The sequence below is a fragment of the Macrobrachium nipponense genome, chromosome 30 (genome assembly GCF_015104395.2).
Source record: "Macrobrachium nipponense isolate FS-2020 chromosome 30, ASM1510439v2, whole genome shotgun sequence".
Lineage (NCBI taxonomy): Eukaryota > Metazoa > Arthropoda > Malacostraca > Decapoda > Palaemonidae > Macrobrachium > Macrobrachium nipponense.
The window spans coordinates 1729066-1751796 of NC_087218.1; the positions used below are offsets into that span (position 1 = coordinate 1729066).

At 35.3% G+C, this 22731-nt stretch overlaps 1 protein-coding gene across 7 annotated transcripts in view; it reads left to right on the top strand.

Annotated features, from left to right (window-relative positions):
* The window catches only part of LOC135202221 (uncharacterized), a 168186-nt gene that overhangs the window by 141745 nt on the left and 3710 nt on the right, over positions 1-22731 (top strand). The window contains exons 7-9 of one of the 7 annotated variants that reach the window (XR_010311686.1): positions 9846-10209; positions 14970-15063; positions 17690-17734. Coding sequence is in view for 5 of the 7 variants with exons in the window: in XM_064231483.1 (XP_064087553.1) it covers positions 9846-10209; positions 14970-15038 (433 nt within the window). In the remaining 2 variants the exon portion in view is untranslated. Of the gene's footprint in view, positions 1-9845; positions 10210-14969; positions 15064-17684; positions 17735-22731 lie in introns of all 7 variants that reach the window. The other 6 variants (XR_010311685.1, XM_064231485.1, XM_064231486.1 and 3 more) reach the window with 6 other exon arrangements.

Below are 22731 nucleotides of genomic sequence, written 5' to 3' on the forward strand. Positions count from 1 at the left end.
TGATGACCAACAACACAGTTGCTCTACCCTACTTGGAAAATCAAGGGGGTACTCACTTGACAGATCTGTGGTACCTGGCTATGATCTTCACTTAGGCAGAGTCCTGACAATCACTTTAATTTTGAGGGTTTTCCCAGTCTCAAAAAGTTCCCTAATGTTCCTTAAGCGAGAAACACTGAAACAAATGACAAATTTTTAAAGTAAGTTGTATTTTTCCTAACATACAAACCAAAGGCCATTTACATAAATGGCCCGCCTCTAACCACATCTCATTCTACTTCCTGGGCCAAAAGGTAAAGTGAATGCCTACCAACTAGATGGAGGGGATTCCTCCCCTTCCATTTGTAGCCAACAACCAATATCCACCTTGTTTTAAGTTAAATGGGTGACTCCAGCTTGTGCTGAAAGTAAATCCCATATGTAAAGACCTCAGGTTTATATATTAGGAAAAATGCAAATTACTTTAAAAATTTGTCATTTTTTTTAAGATGATGAATTTTTAACTAAAAGATGTATTGATTGCTTCGGTCAAAAGAGATTATGAAAGTTAGATTTACTAGAGTTATTGAAATTTTATTTTGTTAAATGGTCATATTATACCGGAACATCAGAAGTACAGTACTATAATATTTCTTACACTCTGGGAAACCTGTTTCATCAGTGTCAGGAATCACTGCAAAGACATTCCTCGTGGGTTAAAATTATTTGTCAACAGACTCAGTTAAGTTATCAGAATGTTGTAAAGTGAGATGGAATGATACAGAGTAGGTAGACTAGCCTTCATTGTTCATTGCCTTTTATCTAGATTTTCTCAGTGTTCAAACAGACATTAGCTAAGTTAGCTAAAAGTTTTGGTGATTACTACTCTATTGTCTAGTACTGAAAATCGGTTGAAGGAAAGCATTATTTCATTAGAGTTATATTATTAGCCCACATAACATTTTAGTGTTAGCATGATATCTTTGGCCAAAAAAAATCAGTGTTGTTATATGTAAACATGATGGCTATTAATCCAGTTATAGAAACGTATTCAATAGGATTCTTTGCTGTGATAAAAAATCAGATGTTTAGATTCTGCTAACTGAGACTTGTGTTGAAAATATTTTGATTTTTTTTCATGGGTAAAGACTAACAGAATTTTGTTAGAGGACATTGGGCTCAGAAAAAATATGGAGGTTGTAAAGTCGTCTCATAATTGTTGTGGATATTCATAGTTGAAGTAGATAGACCCATTTGGATGATGGTAGTTGGAGCATATCCCTGACCATGCTCATAGTCATATTATAAGTATGACTAATTAATTTCTCATTAAACAACCAGAAACAACAATCTTCAAGGAAGACATCATTTGGTTGTTCATGGTAAGAAATTTACCACTTAATTACTTATAGTCACACATTAAAAAATCTCACGGTCTTGGAATAAAGACACAAAAGAAGTGTTACACATGTTAAAAACCCTCTTGCCACTAAGTAAAAACTCCTTGCTTTGTCTTGTTATTCTTGGCATAACTTGCTTACAAAGAAATATCAAGGTATATATGTAAGTTCATTAGTTATTTGGCAAGATGATTTTAATAATGTCAAATGAAAATGCATATATTTTCATGCCTAAAAATCCTAGTTTGTGCCAAATTGAGGCACATACTTTTAGAGTATAGTCAGTCACAGCACTATATTTTACATAGCCTATGTACATGTTAGGTTATGCTATCAAATTGGTCCTTGTTGTGAGACTTGCATTGCTAGTGATAATCATCTCATGGTGGTATACATACACATTGTTTTAAGAGAGGTTTTTAACCAGTAATTTGTTTTTAAGTCTTGCTGATTGTAGTTGCTTCCTTGTTATATTGGTATGAGTTGTTAAAGCATTCTCATTCACCATGAAAGGGACATCTTGGGACTTCATGCTCAAAACCTTTTTTTTATTGCTTTTACCACATGGCTATGGCGTGATGAATAGGAATTTGCTTTCATGCATGAAAGATTCTTTTATAAGAACCATTTATTTATTAAACAGGAATCTCCCAGTGTTAATTGCAAGGTATCTTAATACAGTTTGTGGATAGCATTGGATTAAAGTCAGTAGAAAGGCATAGATGACCATACAGTGGACAAACCTTTCTAGCTATACTCATGTACAGTATTATATCTCACACAGCATGACCAGTTAGCTGAGACATAGACATTCTTGAGAAAAAAAGCTTAGGGCACTCTCCCAGGTGATTATTATATCCATTTGGTAAGCTCCTTACTCTGTAACAAAGACCGTCATTCTGTGTTTGACTGAGCTTGCAAAGAAACATACTGTAGTATTGGTTAACAATATTAATGATCACTTTTCTAGTACAGTTGGTAATATGCTGGTCTTGTAATCTTGCGGGCTGGCATTCGCCTCCCGTCAGGGGCAAATAATTGAGGCTGTCTACCAGTGGTTCCCGGGGAGTTGGGGTTACCGGGCTGACATCCGCCTGAGAAGCAATATCATGGGGGGAGGACTTTGACTTTTTTATTGTTTACCTTTTGGATAATCAGTATACAGTTTTCTGGTTGTTTGGCAATATTATGATTGTGTAGCAGTTTTATGACTATCCTGCTATTTCTTTTCAAATTAGGCTAGTAGAGATAAGGATGTCAAGTTTTTTGTACTGAAAAATGCCTAGTTAGACTTACCAGTTTGTGATCCTTAGTTCACAGAAATGGTGTGCTTTACATTTTTCCATTTAAGCTTAAATGTGTAATACAACTTGATGGAGCATCATTATTTGATATTCATGTAAATCTGTTAATTTTCTGTATTTCTGGTAACATTGTAAGATTTTTCTTTTAGGTGTGCACTTATTTGACAATAGTATGTACATTTTTTACATTTAATTACTGTTATTGCCGGCAAAAGTGCATATCAAACATTGTGGTTACCATGTCTTTATGGCAAACCTTTGGATTTGGTTTTCCATTCACATGGGTATACAACTCTTCTTCCCTAATGTACAGGAAGTTATTATGATTAGGATACTTATACATATTGACTGCTCCTTTTGGTTGAAAGTTACCTGGGATGGTTAAGATTGCTGAAAAGTTGTCAGATTAGAACCGTAATGGTAGCTATTAGCGATAAACAATGTCTATGACCTTGAAGCAGGAGCCATAGTTTGGTTCTTGTTACCTTGCCTCCTTCTTGCTCATATGATGAAGAGCAATTGCAATATACCTTGATTAGTAGTACAAGAAATTAAGTGTTTTATTAGTATTTTAACCATGATTTCTTCAGAGTTGAGATTTTAAAGAATGTATTTACCATGATGAGGGAGCTGTTGCTTGAGTATCATGTCTCTTTTTTTACCTTTGTTGAACCATATGAAAACCTAGAAGTATAATTCAGTGGTCTTTTTAAACTAATTTAGAATTAGGATAATGATGGGAATGGAAGGTAACATGAGGAAAGTAGTCACCATGGGTGAGGGAGGGACACCCATTTGACAGTGGGCATTTTGGCACTGGAAAGGTACTAAAAATAGAGCCATCCAGTTGTAGCTAATGAAATCCAGTGTGATGGATGGCTTAGAGCATGTGAATCTTGATTGGAATGGGAATTCCATCAACCCAAAATGACAGATGGATGTTCAGCATTGTAGGACAGGACTTTAGGTGCTATGCAACAGAGGCTTAGGACTGGAACTTTATCATTGCAGTGTCGTAAAGACACAGCAAGACTTGGGCACAAATTACCATCGCATATCAGGTAAAAATTAAGAGTTTACTCTCGACGTGGTCCGGAAGTCACATAAAGCTGTTGGTCCCATTGCTGAATAACCACTGGCTCCATGCAATGTAAAAACGCCATACAAACAAACAAACAAAGAGTTTATAGTGCTCATTGTGTAGACAATACCATTGTATATCAGGTAAAAATTAAGTTTATAGTGCTCATTTTGTAGACAAACTTCAGCCATTAAGCAGGTATATGGAAAACTAGTTTAGCATATCAATGCTCAAGTTCTTCAAGCACTATTTGCAGACATGGCAATAGACTACATGCATAACAGGGTGATTGTTTGATATTCATACTGGGTGAAAAATGGGATTTGGCTGGTGACAAACATGCCTTAGGAAATCTTTGAGTCCTTAGATGGTAGCTTAAGAGAGAAAGGACAACAACTTCTTATAGAAGGAAAGCCAGAAGAGACATAAATAGGTAATCTAAGGATACCCAATAATGGAGAGATTGTTGGGAAATTTGGTTAATTTCATTGAGATTTTCAATATTACAAAAATAGAATAGGCGGTCTGATGCAGCAGCTAAAAGTAGGACAGTACCATGATTCCAGTTCCATGTCATTATTGATATTTCATTTCATCAAATACCCAATAAAAAATTTAAGCTTGCATGAAGAAGGGACTTTTAAAAGAGGGGGGACTTATTCTCTGTTAAGTCATTAAACAGGTTTTGACAAAGGAGAAATCTATTTTTAAAAGTCACTGTGTCTTCACTCTTATGGTTTCCCCAGGGTTCTATAACACAGACCAAGGAATTCAGGATGCAGTGGGTTCTGCCTTCTTAAATAGGGACACTAGATAATTCTCAGCCCATGCAGAGCAAGTGGCTTGTTTGTGATAGGGTGTAAGAAAAAAGGACCATCTGGGATGTTTGCTGTGACATATAGTTAAACCTGGAGTGCTTGGACCAGTCATGATGTCATGTATATGTAAGAGGAATAGGGAATTATTCTTCAAAGGATATGTGTACATTTGATGAACGTTGTCCCCATCTAAGAGAGCCAGGATGCCAAGACTGTCAACATGACCGTTATTAGAGCACTGAGGTGTAATTGCATTAGGACTACTGAATTGAGGTGACAGTGGTCAAAGAAACTTATTCAGGGACCAAACCAGAGAAGGGAATTAAAAACTTTAAGTTTGAGTCAGTGCCACACCCTTAAGGCAAGACTTTTAATAATGCAGCCACACAAACCTTGGCAAGAGTATTATATCTAGTTTTGTCTGGGGTAGATGATTCTTAAGCGCACACGATTCATTCTTAGATCGGCAGATCATGAGTTTGCTCTTACTGAGGTCAGTGTTCATGAGGTAAAGACTCCTTATCCTTGAGGGATTAATGCAGTAAGTTGGAGATACTCTCAACTTTAATGCTATTTATTTTCAAGATGTCACTCTGTGTTTCATGGACATATTCTTGATAGGACTGGCATTTTTATGAGTGGGTGACTACCAAGTGTCATAAGGATCTACCACTCTCAGACATTTTATGATGTTTGTGAGGTTCATTTAAAAATTTCTTGGCCTTTTATGAAGAAGTTACATCAGAAATGGATCTTTAGCTTAGAAAGCTTTTTATCTAATGTATTTTGGGTATACATACAAATTTCTTACCATATGAAGGATTCTGATCTAGCTCCAATGATGGGATCTGTTGTGAAATCATTTCTCTCAAGAATAGCTCTAGCTCTTGGCTAATAAGTCATGTTGTGAACAATAATGGTAAGGTAAACTATGAGGTACTTAGAAATAACACAAAAGTTATTTAAAATTTGGAATTTACACATTTACTCTTGTTAGGTAACAATATGTTATTACAATACAGGTGATTTATTTTTATGTGTACAGTGGTCTTCCCGTATTCGCGGGGGATGCGTACCAGACCCCCCTTTGAATAGTTAGAACCCGCGAATGTTTGGAACCCCTATACAAATGCTAAAAACAGCCTATTTTGTTAGTTAAAACTCAAGAAAACCCCACTAAACATTTTTATACTTGGTTTTTTTTTAATAGATTTATCACAAAAAGTGCATTTTATGATGAAATTGATAAAAAAAACCCTGGAATTTGTGGATATTTCTCATAGAAAAATACCACGAATGCGCAAATTTTCCGCGAATAATGCGGGGAAACGTTCCCGAGAGAAATCCGCGAATCTGGAGAACGCGAATACGGGCTGTCCACTGTAATGTATGAAGTCATGTTAGTCTTACACGTCAGCACATTTTCATCAGGAACTCTGTACAGAAGGAAAAGTAAAAAACGTATATTGTGCAAGTATAAATTAATTAGTCTTGTCTAGCAATGAATGATCTCACCACAGTACTGTCACGTCTCATTTGGCAAATAATTATTCTGTCATAAGTTAGGCGATAGTTATGATAGTTATGGACACAATCGTACTTTCTGTGGTCCTTTTGTACAAAGTCACTAGTGGATTGTAATGCTTCTGTGCACATTTAGCTTACAGAAATCTGAGAACCTAGGTATCCTTTCACTTTTAGGCTGGATTAAGAGTACAAAGTGCTGATAAATTCAAACAATTTTAGGACATTTTTATAGATTTTATAATGACTTGAACCTTTGCTTGCTTAAATACTAGTGATGCTGAAATTAGGAATGAATTGCTCACCTCACAGATTTAATTAGCAATCTTTAAGCACATAGACACAATGCATAATTACATTTATTTATTCAGAGTGGACGAAAATACAAGTTTATAATATTTTTTAGCACAGAAGACTGTACTGTATTATTGTATGGGTGAAGTACATAGTGGCCATTTCTTAAAATTTTTCATAGCACCATTCATTGGTTTTAACCTTCAGATGTAAGAAAATCTAAATGGTGCCCTTGCTATTATTATATTTTACCATCTATAAGTAATCTTATAAACCCTCCTCTTTAAGTAAATTTTCCTAATTTGCCTTTTCCATAAGAGCCCGTGCATAAAGCTGCCATGTAGCACTAATGAAATCTGAACTCCCTTTTCTATTTTTAGCCATGTTATTCTTTGTTGTCTTAAGTTTCAAGTTTGAGAATAATAAATTTGTTTTGTGTTATTGAAAATTTACAAATGATTACCATATGGAAAAATAATTTCAGAAGCATTTTTCCCCTAACTACTTTACCTCATCAGTTCTGCAAACTTGTTTGTTCTTTTAATTGAGTATTGCAATGAGCTTGCTGACAGACAGGGAATGCTGGACATTTTTCCAACAAGATAGAAAAAGGCATATTAATTAGGTAGTCTTTCCCTTATCCATGTCATTATTAGCAAATTCAAAATAGTACCAAAATTTATCAGATATCTTCTGGAGGATGTTTTATATATCCTTTTATGCATAGAACTTTAAGCCTTATATAGGCTCATGTCACTGTGCTCATGAATATTTGTTGAAAATTTTGTTGTCTTATACTCAGAATTGTATCATTACTGTGTTTGATTTCTTATGAAACAGCACATGTAAGTATTGTAACGTACTAATATTGAATCATTACTTGTAAGAACTAATATAGTTCACCCAGGTCATTCAAGTGACAGCATCATACAACTTTGTATCTGCAATGTCTTAAAAGGGCAAAAGCCTAAATTAACTTCCATTGTCTTTACTGTGAGAGTTTTCATGTAGCTTTTATGGTCTTCCAGTATTTTTGTGTTACCAGGGTTTTCCTTAAAATTTGGAAATACGTAGTTATCCTTTGTTGTCAATATGATTCACAAGTGCTATTTTGTCATTCCCATGAAGTTCCCTTATTAAAAAGAAATGATATGCCTTGCATTTATAAAAGACTTCACAAAAAGTATGAACCAATGGCTTTCCATTGATGTCATCCTACTGGTGTAAGTTGAGAGACTGGACATGATATTTCTGGTTCAAATTACCTGCATAACTTAGTTAGCTCATTAGTTAGGCCTTCCCCAGGGTTTGGTGGTCACTTGGTTTTCTTGGTATAAATTTGATGAAACTTCATATAGCCATTACAATTCTTGTGAAACTCCTTTTAAACTTATTTATCTTTTTAATTTCCTATTTGATATTATTAGGACATCTATAACCTAGATTTTATGATGCCAGTTATAATAGTCATAAATCAATCATCAGTCCCCATTGAAAACAGAATGAGTAATAAGAGACAGCCTACTTACTCGAAAACTCTGATTTGTTACAATGTGGTACGGGCACCAATATCTGCTCTTGAGAATTGTAATTACTGATAACACTTGGCATGAAGCCTCAGTGTGCATCCTGTCACCAAATGGAATACATATACTATATGTAAAGATATATTCCCTTCCTCAAATTTGTGGCTTTTCACATATGAACAACACATTTTGTACAATGCAGATAAAGCAAACTAAAAAATAAATGAAGGTTCCATAATTAGAAGATAACTTTGATAGATGAAAAGATATTTTAGATAATGACCAGTGAAAACATCAGACTGACATGGTCATAACTGGGTAATAGTAAAGTTTCACATCTGCCTTAAAACTAAACAGTAATTGGAGAACCATGTTGCAAAGGTAGGTGCATACAGTGAAAATGTAAAAGTGTCAGATATGGGAGTTAGAATATTTGCGTAAAGGCTAAAGTGGGCTTTTTTTCTCCTTTTTTTTGTAAGAACATTTGCGTAAAGGCTAAAGGGGCTCATTTTTTTTAAGCTATTTACCTTGCACTTACAGCTAATTATAAGGGGATATTTTTATTGTAAAGGCACAATTGTGTCCTTTTTTTATTGCTTTGTCATTGTTCATTTATTTCTTGCTAGTACAAGAAAATCAAGCTGATATACTGTGGTAGTTAACATTTTGCATTGCCTTTATCTCTTCATAGATGTGGAGTGACAATTGAAATGAATGTAACTCCATAAAGGCATTTTTTTTACCCTTATTTCTCATATTTTATTTAATGCCAATTTTTTTTCTTGTATTTAATATCTGTATGTACATCTTACTTGCTTGAGGGTATCTTATTATTATGTATAAGGAGATATTTGTTAATGAATTACTAAATAATTGTATTTTATTACATGTCCCAAAGGAAACTATCTGAAGAGTATACTATTTCACCCATATGGCTGATATTCCTTGTATTCTTCATTTATAGGTTTTCCTTTATTTAGGGGGTCTTCCACTATCTGGTTCATATTTTTGATACAATGATACAGTACTGAATAGTATTATGTACATACAATAGCAGAACATGAGGCATAAAAACCTACTATTTTACTTTTTTTAAAGTGTATTAGTAGATTGCAAGTCTACTCATCAATAAGCCAAATTATACCATTACAGTAAACCAAGGTTAAGTCATCAACTTGATTTCACTGGTCTAAGATAAAAGTCATAAAAATTTTGTACATAATGTAGTTCAGGCAGTGATCAGCTCCCAGTAGAATTTTTTATTTATGTAATTTCACTTATTAATGATTAATTTCACTTATTAATGAGTTTGACTGCAACCTTTATTAATTGTTATTTCTTATTTTAATTTTAATGATTTATTTTTTCTTTCCCTGCACATTTTTTTTAGTTTTGACTAGGTAAAAGTGTTTTAGTTTAAAAGAGCTTTTCATTGCTCAATTTGATACTGTCTCTTTCTTCGTCAGTTACGCTAAAGTTCTGCTTCAATATTAAGCATATGTAGAGCAGTTTAACTTGAACTACCTATGACAATAGTCAAGTAAAAATCAGCCTGATATTTTAACATATTCAGAGGATATTATTAATTATAGTGTACTGTAATAGTATTTTCATTGTACGTACTGTACCACAGAATTATCATCTATCCTTTATCATGTTTTATGGCTTACTTTAGCTTTAGTTTGCATGTGTTTTATTTTGCCCACACTTCAAAATTATCTTGCATGCAAGCTTCTTTTATGATGAAAGTGGTATTAAATTGCTTTCATTCAATTTTCTGCATGATATTTTGAAGTGTCACAGCCCTTTGTTTACTTAGTTTTTATTTTCAGTCCTTGATTTTTCTTTATTTGCATTGCACTGTACTGTATTTGTTATTAGTATGCATGTGGGAGTCTGGTGCACTGTCTGTGTTTCAGTCGTGTTCTCTCTGCGGATGACCTGACCTCGGGCTATTCTAGTGGTGACCCAGATGCTGGTGACCTGATCTACGACCTCAGACATGACACTATTCCAAATAACTTCGAGTTAATAACAGAACCTAAGAGACCTACTGCAAAGGTTCGACGTACACAGAGTCTCTCTGCTTCCACTCTGAATAATCACCGCGCACATAGATTAGTTACAAGAAAGGGAGAGGGAAGAGAGGTATTAAGATCAGGTAATGCAGGTCGTGGATCAGGACCAGTAGATGACTTGGTTACCCCTGCTTCTTACAGTAGCTCAGGTCACCCCGCTGCCTCCCATCAAGGTTCAACATTCAAGCGGTCACGACCTGGCGAGGTAAGTACCAGAAACACTTGTATGATGTTTGTTTAATGCATTTGTGTGGGGGTTGGGGTGTCAGTTATTGTACAAATGCAGTACTGTGATTTTGATTGTTTTTATGTTTATTGTTGCCCTAGTAATCATACAGCTATAAAGTCCTATTCTTTAATGTTTTTCTTAATTGTTATAAAAATGTTGAAGCATTATGATAAAATTGAACACTGTCTATATTGTAGCAACAAAAACTGTTCCTTTGAAAGTTTTACATTAGTTTTCAGGTGAAGAAACTCCAAGTTGATTCATGTGCTTCAATAATTTCACTTGCATAGTAAACAAATTTATATTTTTTCAAACTAAAAATTCTGCTAATATACAGGAGTCAGAAGAAATATTTTTCAAGTATCAATGTTTTTTTTTATTAAAGCTGTCTTTGAAGTATAGCAGTGGTTTTGTACCTCAATAAGTTATGTTGAACCCAGAAATAATACTTAGCCTGAAATTTAACCAGGCAGGTATTTTAAGTGAAATTTTGAAGTTCCATTTTTTTATAACCTTTATCAAACCTTTTGGGCTATCCATACCAAAGATATTTATGGGAAGGAGGCCTAATCGTGCCCTTATTTTGTACTTTTGCAATAGCTTGCCACAGCAATAAGAACTTGGACTATTCTAAATTATTCATTTAAGCTTGCTTAGAATGATTTAATTGTTGCAATGCCTAAGTTTATACAGCCTGTCTTATTGCATTGGGTTACTTGCTTAATTGAAATTATTGTTTTGCATATACATAATACTGTATGAATCAAGCCTTTTTTCCTTTTGCCAAAATTATCCATTTTGTGATAGCTTGTGATAGCTCAGCAGTTCTTAAAACTTTTCCATAGGCGAACCAGCCATGGTTTTTAAATACGTACTCACCAGAAATGTTAAACAAAATTCTTGAGTGTTCTTAAGAATTTTACCTCTGAAAAAAGTGTAGATTACTCTCTCTATTGAAGTAAATGTTTGCAGAAAGATTAATTTGGAAAATCATTTTGTATACAAAACAAACTGTTGCGTCACTTCAGTACTCAAGGAGCAGAACAGTTTAGAAATATAAAGAAAATAAAATCTTGCACTCCAGAAGTGTGCAGGATGCCTCTCGGTTTGGGGCACGAACTTCCAATTTCTCTTTTCCATACTACATTTATAAGCTACACTGGTACCCAGTAAGAAAAGAAGTAAGACCTTGATGTAAGACAGTGTTTTGTATTGATGAAATATGAAACTTGCTTTAACATTATTTTTCTCTTCAGTACAAACTATTGTGTTATTAGAACTGCCTTTCTTGGGAAGAAAGTTAAATAGAATGAAGTTTTTATCTTTTCCTGAACTTTTGCTCAGTATAATTGCCTCTTCTCTGTACCAGCTTAGTGTGTTTGTGGTGCCAGCAGGATTTTATTGAGGAAGAGTGTTAGAGTTTTTCACTTGCAGAGTCAAATTTGTTTCCAATGTTGCAGGCGAATGTTTTCATGTTTATACTAACTTGGTTTGGAAGAAGTTAGAACACTTATGCTCCTATCTGTCGTAGAAAGCTTATTCTGTACAATAGATTTCAACTTTTGATTTCTCCTTCGGGTCACCTGCGGCCTAACTCTCTTCAAGGCAATAAGGGGAGGATATATAGATGCAAGTCATATTTTATACCTTCTTGGAAGATGTTTAGCACTCAGGTTCTGGTCAGAGCCACTCACAGGCCATCTAGCATGCTTGGAGAGACTTAGGAGCGGAACCTTAAGTGATGGAGATACTGAAGGAGAGTTAAGGTTCCTTTTGGGTTCCCCTCCACTGGCTTAGTAGAGTCTACTAAGCCAGTTCCTTTATGTCATCTCCAGCAGAATTATGTCATTCTTCAGTAGGAGGTTCCCTACAGCTGTTGTCAAGGGAGCTATTTTGCCGTTTTGCCCTAGAGCTGAGAATGATGTTAATTCTAATTTAACCTCATTGGTTGGCAGGAAGAGGAAGCACTTCTCTGTTACGGCAATTAAAATTTACTTAGGTTAAGCTAGAAGAGGCAAAGTTAATCTTTGTTTTTGTGCTTTTAGAAAATCTTGAACATCATTGTTAAGGTTTAAGCCTGGAATAGGCAAAGGTAACCTTTTATGTAATATTAGAAAACTTAGGATGTCTTTTGTCAAAGCCCGGAAGAATCAGGTTAGCCTTGTGTTTTATGGTTTTAAAAACCTAGAATGACTTTATTTTAAGCCTGGAAGAGGCAAAGTTAACCTTTTGTTTTGTGGTGTTAGAAACCTAGAACGTCTGTCAAAGAACATGGGGTTCTCTGTGACATATTTGACTAGACTAGATTATGAGAACTACCTTTATTGAAGGTAAAAGGTTTTTGTGGGGCATGAAGGTACATACATTGTGGAGGAGCATACATCTATACATCATAAAGGTATTAAGTACGGGGTAATTTTAGTTGACTGTTGTTTTAGAGGGCTTTGTAACCCAGGCACAGGGGTCCCCTCATGCCACTTTTGTTACATTCTGACTGAATTGAAGTGGGTTTCTCTGCAGCACACACATAAAAGCCTTGCTCCCTGAGTGGAATCCGACTTCTGGCACCAGTAAGATCCAGAAAGGATTCCAGATCAGTAAAGAATTTTTTGGGTTTCATGCAAGACACCTTTAGCTCAACTGCCATTGTAGATTTTGTTTAGCAGCACTACCCACCATCCTCTTCTCAATGTGGGAGTCAGCTGTCTTTAACAGTAGGTAAGGTTCATCCCAAATATTATAAATTTTCATCATAAAATTTATTATTTGGATGCTCACCTACTACTAAAGTAGATCCCACCCAGCCTGCCTACAACTTAGTGGGCTGTCAAAGAGAATTCTGACGAGCTGTAATATTCAAAATACACCTGGTGTAGAACAGGTGCACTAAAAATTCATCCGGGCAGCCATTCAACCTTTTCTTATGTTTGAATGCTGACTCACCTATTAGTGAGGAGATATACGTAAGCTATCTTGAACAATAGTTAAGTATCCCAAATCATAAATTTTATTATGAAAATTCATATTATTTCCTCAAGATAGAGAGATCTCCAAGAATCTGGAAAGTATCCCAGTACAGTGAGTGAAAATATAGACCAATAATTTCTTAAAAATATAATTTGCAATCAAGAATGACATGTAGCTTAAGAAACAATGTTGATGGGAATGTCTGGAATTCAGGGTTATATACCTACTATCACACCTTGAATTTTGTTATGATTGAGCTTTGTCATTCATATTTTGCATCATACTCTAATTTTAGCTAAAAGTCAGTTGAGAGATTCAGCATCCACAGGCCTACATTCAGATGAGATTGCTACAAGGAGAGTAACATCATTTGCTTAAGCAGTAAACTAGTTTTCATGGCCAAACTTCATATCTTGAGCACATAGTACTATACTATATAAGAAAATAAGCCAAGAACATTACTTTGATGAGTGTCATTGGTGACATTCCTGTAGTCACAATGATAAATACCCATCAAAAATTATTTTTTGCAGTTTGTATGTTAAAAATTGGATGATAATATTAAGAAATGTCCATCAATACCCATATGTCTTGAGTGTGAAAACAAGAGCCTCATGATTAATCCAGTACTCAATTTGATTTAGATGACATAAGGTTTATTATTATTTTCCAAAAGTTAGCAAGGAGGAGTCCTTCATACACTTGATGATGAGTCAGTATTGTTATTCCATTAAGTAAATGTGGCCATGGTAGCTATTGTCATGCCAATTACTGTACAATTTTTATAACTCCAATGTTATCTAAAGTTTAGCTCCCTAGTTAGCATTTTAGCTTTTTGTAAAGTCCTTGCCAAAGCCAAACTGCAAACTAGGCAACTGGACAGGACTTCAACTACCACAAACACATTTACTAAATGGAATGACAATACCAACTTTTCTTCAAGTGCATAAAGAACCCATTCTAGATGTAAAAGAGAAATAATGTCATCTACCAGGTTTGCCAAATTTTAAGAAGCCTGGTTTTGTGCTCGTGGAGTCCATACCCTACTGCTGAGACAGCAGATTTTGTACAATGTACATGTATTGCCTTTATTAAAACCAGTGTTGCCTCCTTCTGTTGCAGTAGATCAGGTTACTCAAAGAGTGATTCAGTTAACTACAAACACGTAAGGGAACTTATGCACATATATCAACCCATCTGATTATTTATTTTTTCTACAATGGAATGACTGGTCTGGGACTCACACGCAAGGCTTGAATTAATTGATAAATTCATGTTTGTAATGAAGTTTTCATAACTACGTTTTATTTAATGTTAATGTTTCCAATTTTGTTTGTAATTTATTTTTTCAGGCTGACACATTTGTTATCTAACAAGCACCCATTCTCCATAGTCTCCTTTCATTATCTGTACATCTTCTTCAGCTTTACACATTCAGGAACAGATCCTTTGGGTGAACCCTATGGACATAAAAAAAATAAAAAAATAAATGTTCCTGTTAAAATTAAAACAATTATGATGATAACATTTTATGGAATTGTACATGTGCACTTTTGTATGGGTTGCATGGAATAAATTTTATGTATAGTAGTTGTACTGTATTACTAGCGGTAAGGTGTATTGTACCACAAATATGTTGTTGGGTAAAGTTCTGTGCTATTTGGTGCAGCCCTATCCCAAAAGATATTTTTATTTAATGTTTTTAGCTTCTCTAGAGTGAAATGATATAAATTTCCATACCCCTGCTCATACTTTTCTTTCCACGTCAGATCTCAGCCTACGCTACACTTCCAAGAACCATCAACAAAAGGACAGCAACGAAAAAGAGGCAAGTCTGAGAATCGACCCAGACCAAAATCAATGGTAAGTACCAAAGCAGTTAATTTTGTAAATAAGGTGGTTCTCTTACATATGCTAGTTCATATTTTGAATTTTTCATTATGATCTAATGCTTCACTGGTAGGGAGAACTAAGAGTTTCTGCACGAGAGATCTGCCTTGCATGTATGTTTTAGGTACGTATTGTTAATCGCGTGTTCACATTACACAATTGCTTAACTCTGCCTGCAATTTGTCTAGAAATTTTTTTCTGCATATCACATTTATTGAAAGAAGAAAATTTTGATCTGTTAGATGACAGACCCCTCTGTCGTATTGTGATTAACAGTCTCTCTTTTGACTGCTCCCATCAATCTTGATGTTAAGGGATTATGACTAATCCACTCTTGATACTATCTGATCTACGTATATGGGTTTTTAATGTAATCTAGCTCCAGAATCATAGGAAGATTAATATTACACATCTTCCTTTAACATTGGTTCTCGGTAAGCAAGCTTCCTCACTGAAAATAATGAGACCAACTGGTCTCTTCCACATCTTCATTACACTTCTCACAGTAGGCTAGGGTAAGATTTGACATAAATACAAATTTATCTTATGGTATTCTTCTTATCAATAATTTAGCAGATAGAAAATTCCTCTGCTTCCCAGTCTTTCTTCTTTGGGTGTTTTGAAAATCATTATATGTAATTCTACCATTGACTTGTGCACAATATTGGAAATAAATTACATGTAAGTACGTACTGTATACTAGTCGGTTCAAAAGTGGTATGCTTATCCTAACAAGCACTTACAAGAGGCTAGTCATACACTGTCAACTTAATGTAAATATTAGGTACGTGTTAGTATTAAATGTGAGAATCATACTCTTAAGCCTTAAGGCTAGGCAATATAGGCAGGTAGATACAGTCCTGTGGTGTACCTATAAACACACGTGGAAGTGACACATAACATCAGTTTTCTCTTCCAAGGTCTTAGAGATTCCATTGAGCTGTCCACCATTCAATACTTTTTTTTGCCAGGATAATGTACCCATATATCATTTGCCCTGACCAGTGTATCAGAGAACTACATAGATTATAATATCAGTTTTCTCTTCCAAGATCTTAGAGATTCCATTGAGCTGTCCACCATTCAATTCTTTTTTGCCAGGATAATTTACCCATATATCTTTTGCACTGACCAGTGTATCAGAGAACTACATAGATCATCAATACAGATTTTGTTTTTCATAAAGAGAAGGAGTTGACAACTCTTGTTTCTCTGACTCCATTTTCATTTCAATTTCAATGCAGCTAGCTTTGACAAAGCACTCACCCAAGAATTAATTACTTAACCATATGTTTTAATTAAGCTTTTATTCAGTTTATTCTTCACTTCAGATAAGAAATATTTTCCAGACAGTTTTGCTGCAGAGGTTCAAAACCTAGCTAGCTGTATTCCTTTAAGCTCTGTTATTGTTTTAACAAAGGAAACGTTTGATGAGTTTAAGGAAGCCTGCTTTTGTGAAAAGGGTACATACCATAACTTCTTGATATGCTTTTCTTTTCCTTTGGTGACTGCTGACAGTAATTCCCCCTATTGGACCACTGTTGTAGTTATGTACTTCATTCATCCTAGGCAGGTAGATAAATGTTAATTTCAGTCTTTTACTGGTGTCCTTTGACAGCCACCCCCTAGTCAACCTGTTCCAGCTCCCAGATTAGCAGCAGTCTCATGACAGCCTGGACTTGGAATCATATTACTTCAATCACCCCTTCTCACCTAAGTACATGCTTTACTGTGTAAGGCTGTAGTTTGTGGCATATGAACACATGTAAAATTTTTAAAACAAATTTAAGCTTTTTAGAAACATATAAACCATTATCTTTATATGTAAGTTATCCCCTCCTACCCAGTCTCATATATTTTCTTTCTGGAGCCAAACTTCATATTGATGAGAACAACTGAGAGACAAAAATGTTAACTCCTGAAGGGAGTAGTTACTCCTACCATTCACGAGTTTAGGATCTTCCTTCAGTAAATGTGGAGTGCAGTCTTCACATTTCAAACTGAAGCATAGGCTGTGGCAGTTAATTGTTTGTAATTGCGGAATGTAAAGTTTAACTAAATTTTCATGTAGTATATGGCCAATTTGTTACTTATATATATACTACTTTGAACTTGAATGGCAGAAACGATGGATCACACCTGTGAAGTTATAATGTAATGTATATTTTATTTTGTGTCAAGAGCAGTTCTCTCCGTTTTTCTGTAAAATGGATTCATTTCTCTTTTTTTTTCTCTCTCTCTCTCTCTCCTATAGAAATATATTTTAATAGCTTTTGCATCCGTGTTATGTGTTTTGGCAATTTTTTCAAGCCCACTGTTTTACTATGTGTATATAAGTATATAATTTTGTTAGACTGCATCCTGTATAAGATCATAAGAAAACATATCCTTTAGAAAGAAATTTTCTTCGTCAGTATATTCCTTGTTTACATTCAGTTCAATTAATGCAGCATTGTATTTTTTCTAAGTATTGAAATAGTTCTTCTCAAGAAGTGCTGTAAGTTTGTTGCCTATGTTTTATTGTGATGCATGTGCTCACCTGACACATACAAACCATTGTCTTAACTGGAGTCTTTTTATTTTGGTGTTCAAAGAGCAGAATGTCCAGAGTATAATAGCAGAAAGCAAACGTGATTTCCACCAGGTAAGAACCACACTCTGGTGAAGGTTAAAATTTGCTCCAGACCCACCCCTTGATTCATAAATCTACTTGGATGTGATCTTGTGATAATAAAATTTCTTTCAGCACCCTTTTTAATTTCATATCTCGTTATTGTTCTATCATTCCTCTTTTCCAGCCTCTTCTACTTACATTCCTTTAACTTTTTAAATGCTTGCTGTTTAGCACACCCTGTTTTTGTTTTCTGATTATGGTCATCTAACTCTTTTAAGCATCCACTTTGTTGTTCATTATGCCTGAAGGTGCTGTATGGCAAACAGTTAGTAAATAAACAATCTGAAAGACTTTTTCAGATATCTTAGGCCTGCTGCTTGCATACTTTGTTACTTAACTATTCTTCTGCATGAACTTGGCCACAGATATGTTGTTAATTTTACCTAATCTTGTGTATTTTTAAGATTTGTTATACTCATATTATAAAAAGGAGCAATAGCTTTAATGATGTAATATTGTGTATTAGACCCTCAATTTTTCAGAATTTTTTTCCTGCTAAATTGAGGATAAATGTCTCAGATTGAATGATAAGTGTTAAGACACGTTATCTTAGGCAGGAAATTAGCAGTAGTATTAGGAATTTTTGTTAGCTGTAAGATATCGCACTTATCAGTTTTTTCTGTGCAGCAGACAGCTCACCCAAAAGTATCTGATAAGTTAATGTTTTATACCTAGTAATTGACAAATGAGTGTTATCCATGTGAAAAAAATATTTTATGTGGCAATAACAAAATCATTGAAAAATAGTTTGATAAATTTCTGTGGAGAAGATTCAGATGTTTTGGAAATGTGATGGCTAAGCAAAACATTAATGGAAGCATGTGTATAAAAAGAAAAGGAGGGAAAAATTGTGGTGATGATTGTTCATAAAACTTTTGCGAATCAATCACAGAAGTTGGGTTTTGACAATATAGTATAGTTATAATGCAGTTCTAGGGAAAGCAGAAAACTATACTGTTATACAACCTTAACATATCATCTTAGTCTAAGTTATCTCACAATCAACTCCTAAGGACACTGTGTGCTTCTTTCTCCCTTTTCTTCTTTGCCCCTTCATTCATTCCCTCATTTTGATATGAGTTTGAGGATTTTGAGCTTTCTTTCTCAGTAACCTCAGAGTTGAATACACTATCTGTTTTTGCTCCTTAACTTTTACTCCATACATTAAAGTTGTGTCCCCCTATGACCACAGCACATTTACTTTTGTTGCTGGTTTGCATCTACTTCCATACCATTGCCTGCATCAGTTGCATGTGCCTGGTGGGGCACACAATAGGTGGGACTGAAGGGCCTTTGCAGCACCCATTTGGCTCCTAGCTGCAGGATATAGTATGTCTTAAATTTTTCCTTTTGTGTACACTTTTCTCTTTTTTCACCTGGCTACCCAACTGTTTCTTATTTTCTGTTTCAGTATACCTCCTCATTTGCAGATTCAGTGCAAGGAAGCAAAGATATATCCAGATTTTTAGAGAAAGTTGAATACAGTAGGTGTTGCATTAATTTACCTTCTTCGGGAGGGTATTGTTGGAGATGAAATCAAGAATTATAATTGTCAAGTTAAGTGATGATTAGTAAAAGCACCTAACCCCTTGATATAGGACTGCTTAGCTGTGTTAAGGGATTCTTAACACAGAATTTGTTCCTGGGCACAAGCCCATGAGTCCTTTATTTTATTACAGATTTTGGAGTCAATAACTTAGATTTTTCTCTCACACTTAGTTTTTCTGAAGTACAATGTAGAAAATGTATGCTAACCTAAGATAGGGTTTACATTTGAAGCTATTAATAGGAATTGTAATTGTAATGCCATCCATCTTAAAATGTTTGGACCTAAGAGATGTAGTGTCAAAAGTCAGCCTGTGGATGTCTGTATTTGGCTTTTGTTAGAAGTAGAATGCTGGGAATTTTTTTCAGTATTCCAGCCAACATGTTTAGATTGGTGATGATTATATTCTTGTAATCATTTCGATCCTTATAGACCTGTACTGCTGTATTCAACAAAAACTTGGGCACTGACAAGGAAAACAGGAAATTTTGAAAAGTTGACCATAGATAAGATTCCTTGCTGGGGTACGATGGCAAAGTCTTATTATAAAAACAAGATTTCAGACTGAGGTGGTTAAGACATTCGATGAGAAGGGATGAGGAACAGTCTGTCAGAAAAGCAGTTGATATAAAAGTAGCTGGACCTGTTGAGAATTCAGGCATTTTTTAACCCATTAGGGGAAAAGTGATGTAAATCTGTATATGATGGTTGTGATTAGTTTCAGTCTCAACTATTAAGTTAGGCTTAAAATTGTGCCTCTCTAGTTATGTTGGTTCTTTCCCATTGGGTTGGGTAGAGGGTGGACATTTGTATGTCAGTTGGCTGGAGTTGATACTGGTGATCTTAGGGTTTTAAGGTTTTTAAGCAGTATATCCTTAGTACTCAGTGACAAGTCCCCATGAAAAATTTGTATTGCTTAAGCCATCTAACAGCAGATGTTAGAAATAGTGAATATCATAGCATACCGATTGCATTGCCAATTGCCTCCTGTATGCCATGGTGCTTGAGCCATAACAATGATGATGACAATAACAAAGTCGATAATATACAGTGCCTACTATAATGAAATGAATGTGATTGATGATGTAAGCCCTGTAAAAGCATCTGGGCTGTTGACATTTTAACAGAAATGTCAGGTGGGTGATCAGGATCTTCCTTAAAGCTTGGAGGAGGTGGAGGAGGATGGCAACACATGGTTGACATCAGGAGCAGATTGGCTGAGGATCATCTGTAGTGGTAACTTTTTCTTCTTTTTGGAAGAACATCATAATTGGCAGTTGTCTCCTTTGCCTTTTGAGTTCCTACTCCTGATGTAGTGGTATCATTGCTTCATATATAAAACAAATCACTGGGATGCTGCTTTCCATGGGAGGATTGTAATCCCCTATTTTATCTTTAGCATTTTGAATTATGTTAAACACTGCACTCATCTTTTTTAATGTCTGTTTTGGTAATTCAACTTCACTTTTTAATTCTTCTTCCTCCTCCGACGTAGATGACTTTATGGGATCCTCATTCAACTCGACTTCCTCTTCAAGATGATTATGTAATGGCATCGTCATCAATCATACCCCCCATTCCATTGCCACCAACATGTTTTGCCAAATCAATGATCCTCTTCACCTCACCTTGATACCTGGGAAGCCTTTGAAGTCTTTGAAGTCTCACAGCCTCACTTCACAGATTCTTCCAGCATGCATTCACAGTTTCCAGTTTTATTTCATTCATTACTCCCCAGATGAAAGTTATTGCATTGGCAATGGTGAATGATTTTTAGCAGTCCGTAGGGTTCTCATTAGCATTATCTATTAATATAAATAGAACTTCAGAAGGTCAACGTTCATTTTCTAGATGTTCACAAAACCACTGCATAAAAAGCATTGCAGTGATCCATGCCTTGGTGTTAAGTTGCCAGTAAACAGGAAAAAGCCTCTTGTTTTTGTTTTTCAAAGCACAAGGTTTTTTGCACAGTACACAAAACAAGGCTTAATCATATGGCTGATTGTGTTGCTACATACCACAAGAGTTAGCCTGGGCAAGTAAGAAAATCATAATAGAATCTAACCTCTCTCTCTCTCTCTCTCTCTCTCCGTCTCTCTCTCTCTCCTCTCTCTCTCTTCTCGTCTCTCTCTCTCTCTCTTCTCTCTCTCTCTCTACTGCTCTCTCTCTATCTCTCTCCTCTCTTTCGTTCACAACTCTCTCTCTCTCTCTCTCTCTTCTCAATCTCTCTCTCTCTCTCTTTGTAATGACGACATTTAGTAGGTAACTATCCTTCCTGTGGTTACCAACAAGTAGATTATTGCATTTTACAAAAGGTTTTAAGTTTAAAGTGTGATGGTTATTGTTTAGAAGCACACTGAGAGATACAGTTGTATGGTATTCACAAAGTAAGGTGAGGAAGGGTACAGAGTTGCCCTTAAACACCCCTAGATTTTTTTACTCATCCTCATTCAGATTTTGTCACTATCTGACCTGCCTTTGGCTCTGTTAATCTGGATAATTGAAGGATTAATTTACACACACACACACACACACATATATATATAATCTTCCATTTAGACCCATAAATGTGCCGGAGAGGTTTCAGTTATAAAATTTATAGTTAGCTGGCCTCCTTTCCCCTTTCTTAGGCACTTTTTCTCCCAGTCACATTAAACATTCGAAAGATTTTTGTCACAAATTCAGAGAAGCACATATACCACTTCATAGTAACGTCTTGACAGTAACCAAAAATCGCCTTCTATCACTTATTGGCGCCAATAAGCACTGAAGATCGGTGCCTCTATTTGGTATGTATGTGCTCATATACCGGATAATCAGTGCCAATAATCGGAAATTGGTGAATATTGTCACCAAAAAATGGCTGCTAGAAGCCTCATAAAACCAGATCACCAATAACTGGGGACTTTCTGTATACAGGCAGTCTGGTTATGCGCTGATTTCCGGTTATTGTCGCCATAAAAGCCAATTTTCAGTTATTAGCAATTTTTGCTTATCATCAAGCAGTCAAAACAGAACCCCCCGCTGATAACCGGGGACTGCCAATGCACAAAAGTAGTACTGTACATATTGACTTTGCGGATGCCAAATTGAACTTTCGAACTAAAACGAGATACGAATAGCCGTTCGGAACGTAACTTGCCCATAAGTATAGAAGTGTCTGTATGTGTGTGTGTGTGTGTATATATATACATACAGTGGTCCCCCGTATTTGCAGGGGATGCGTACCAGACCCCCGCGAATAGTTGGTACCCGTATCAAGAAGCTTAAAATGGCTTATTTTGTTAGTCAAAACCCAAGAAAAACCCACTAAAAAATTGTATACCTGATTTTTTTAATAGTTTTATCACAAAAAGTGCATTTTATGATGAAATAAAAATAAAACCACAGGAATTTGTGGATATTTCTCATAGAAAAACAC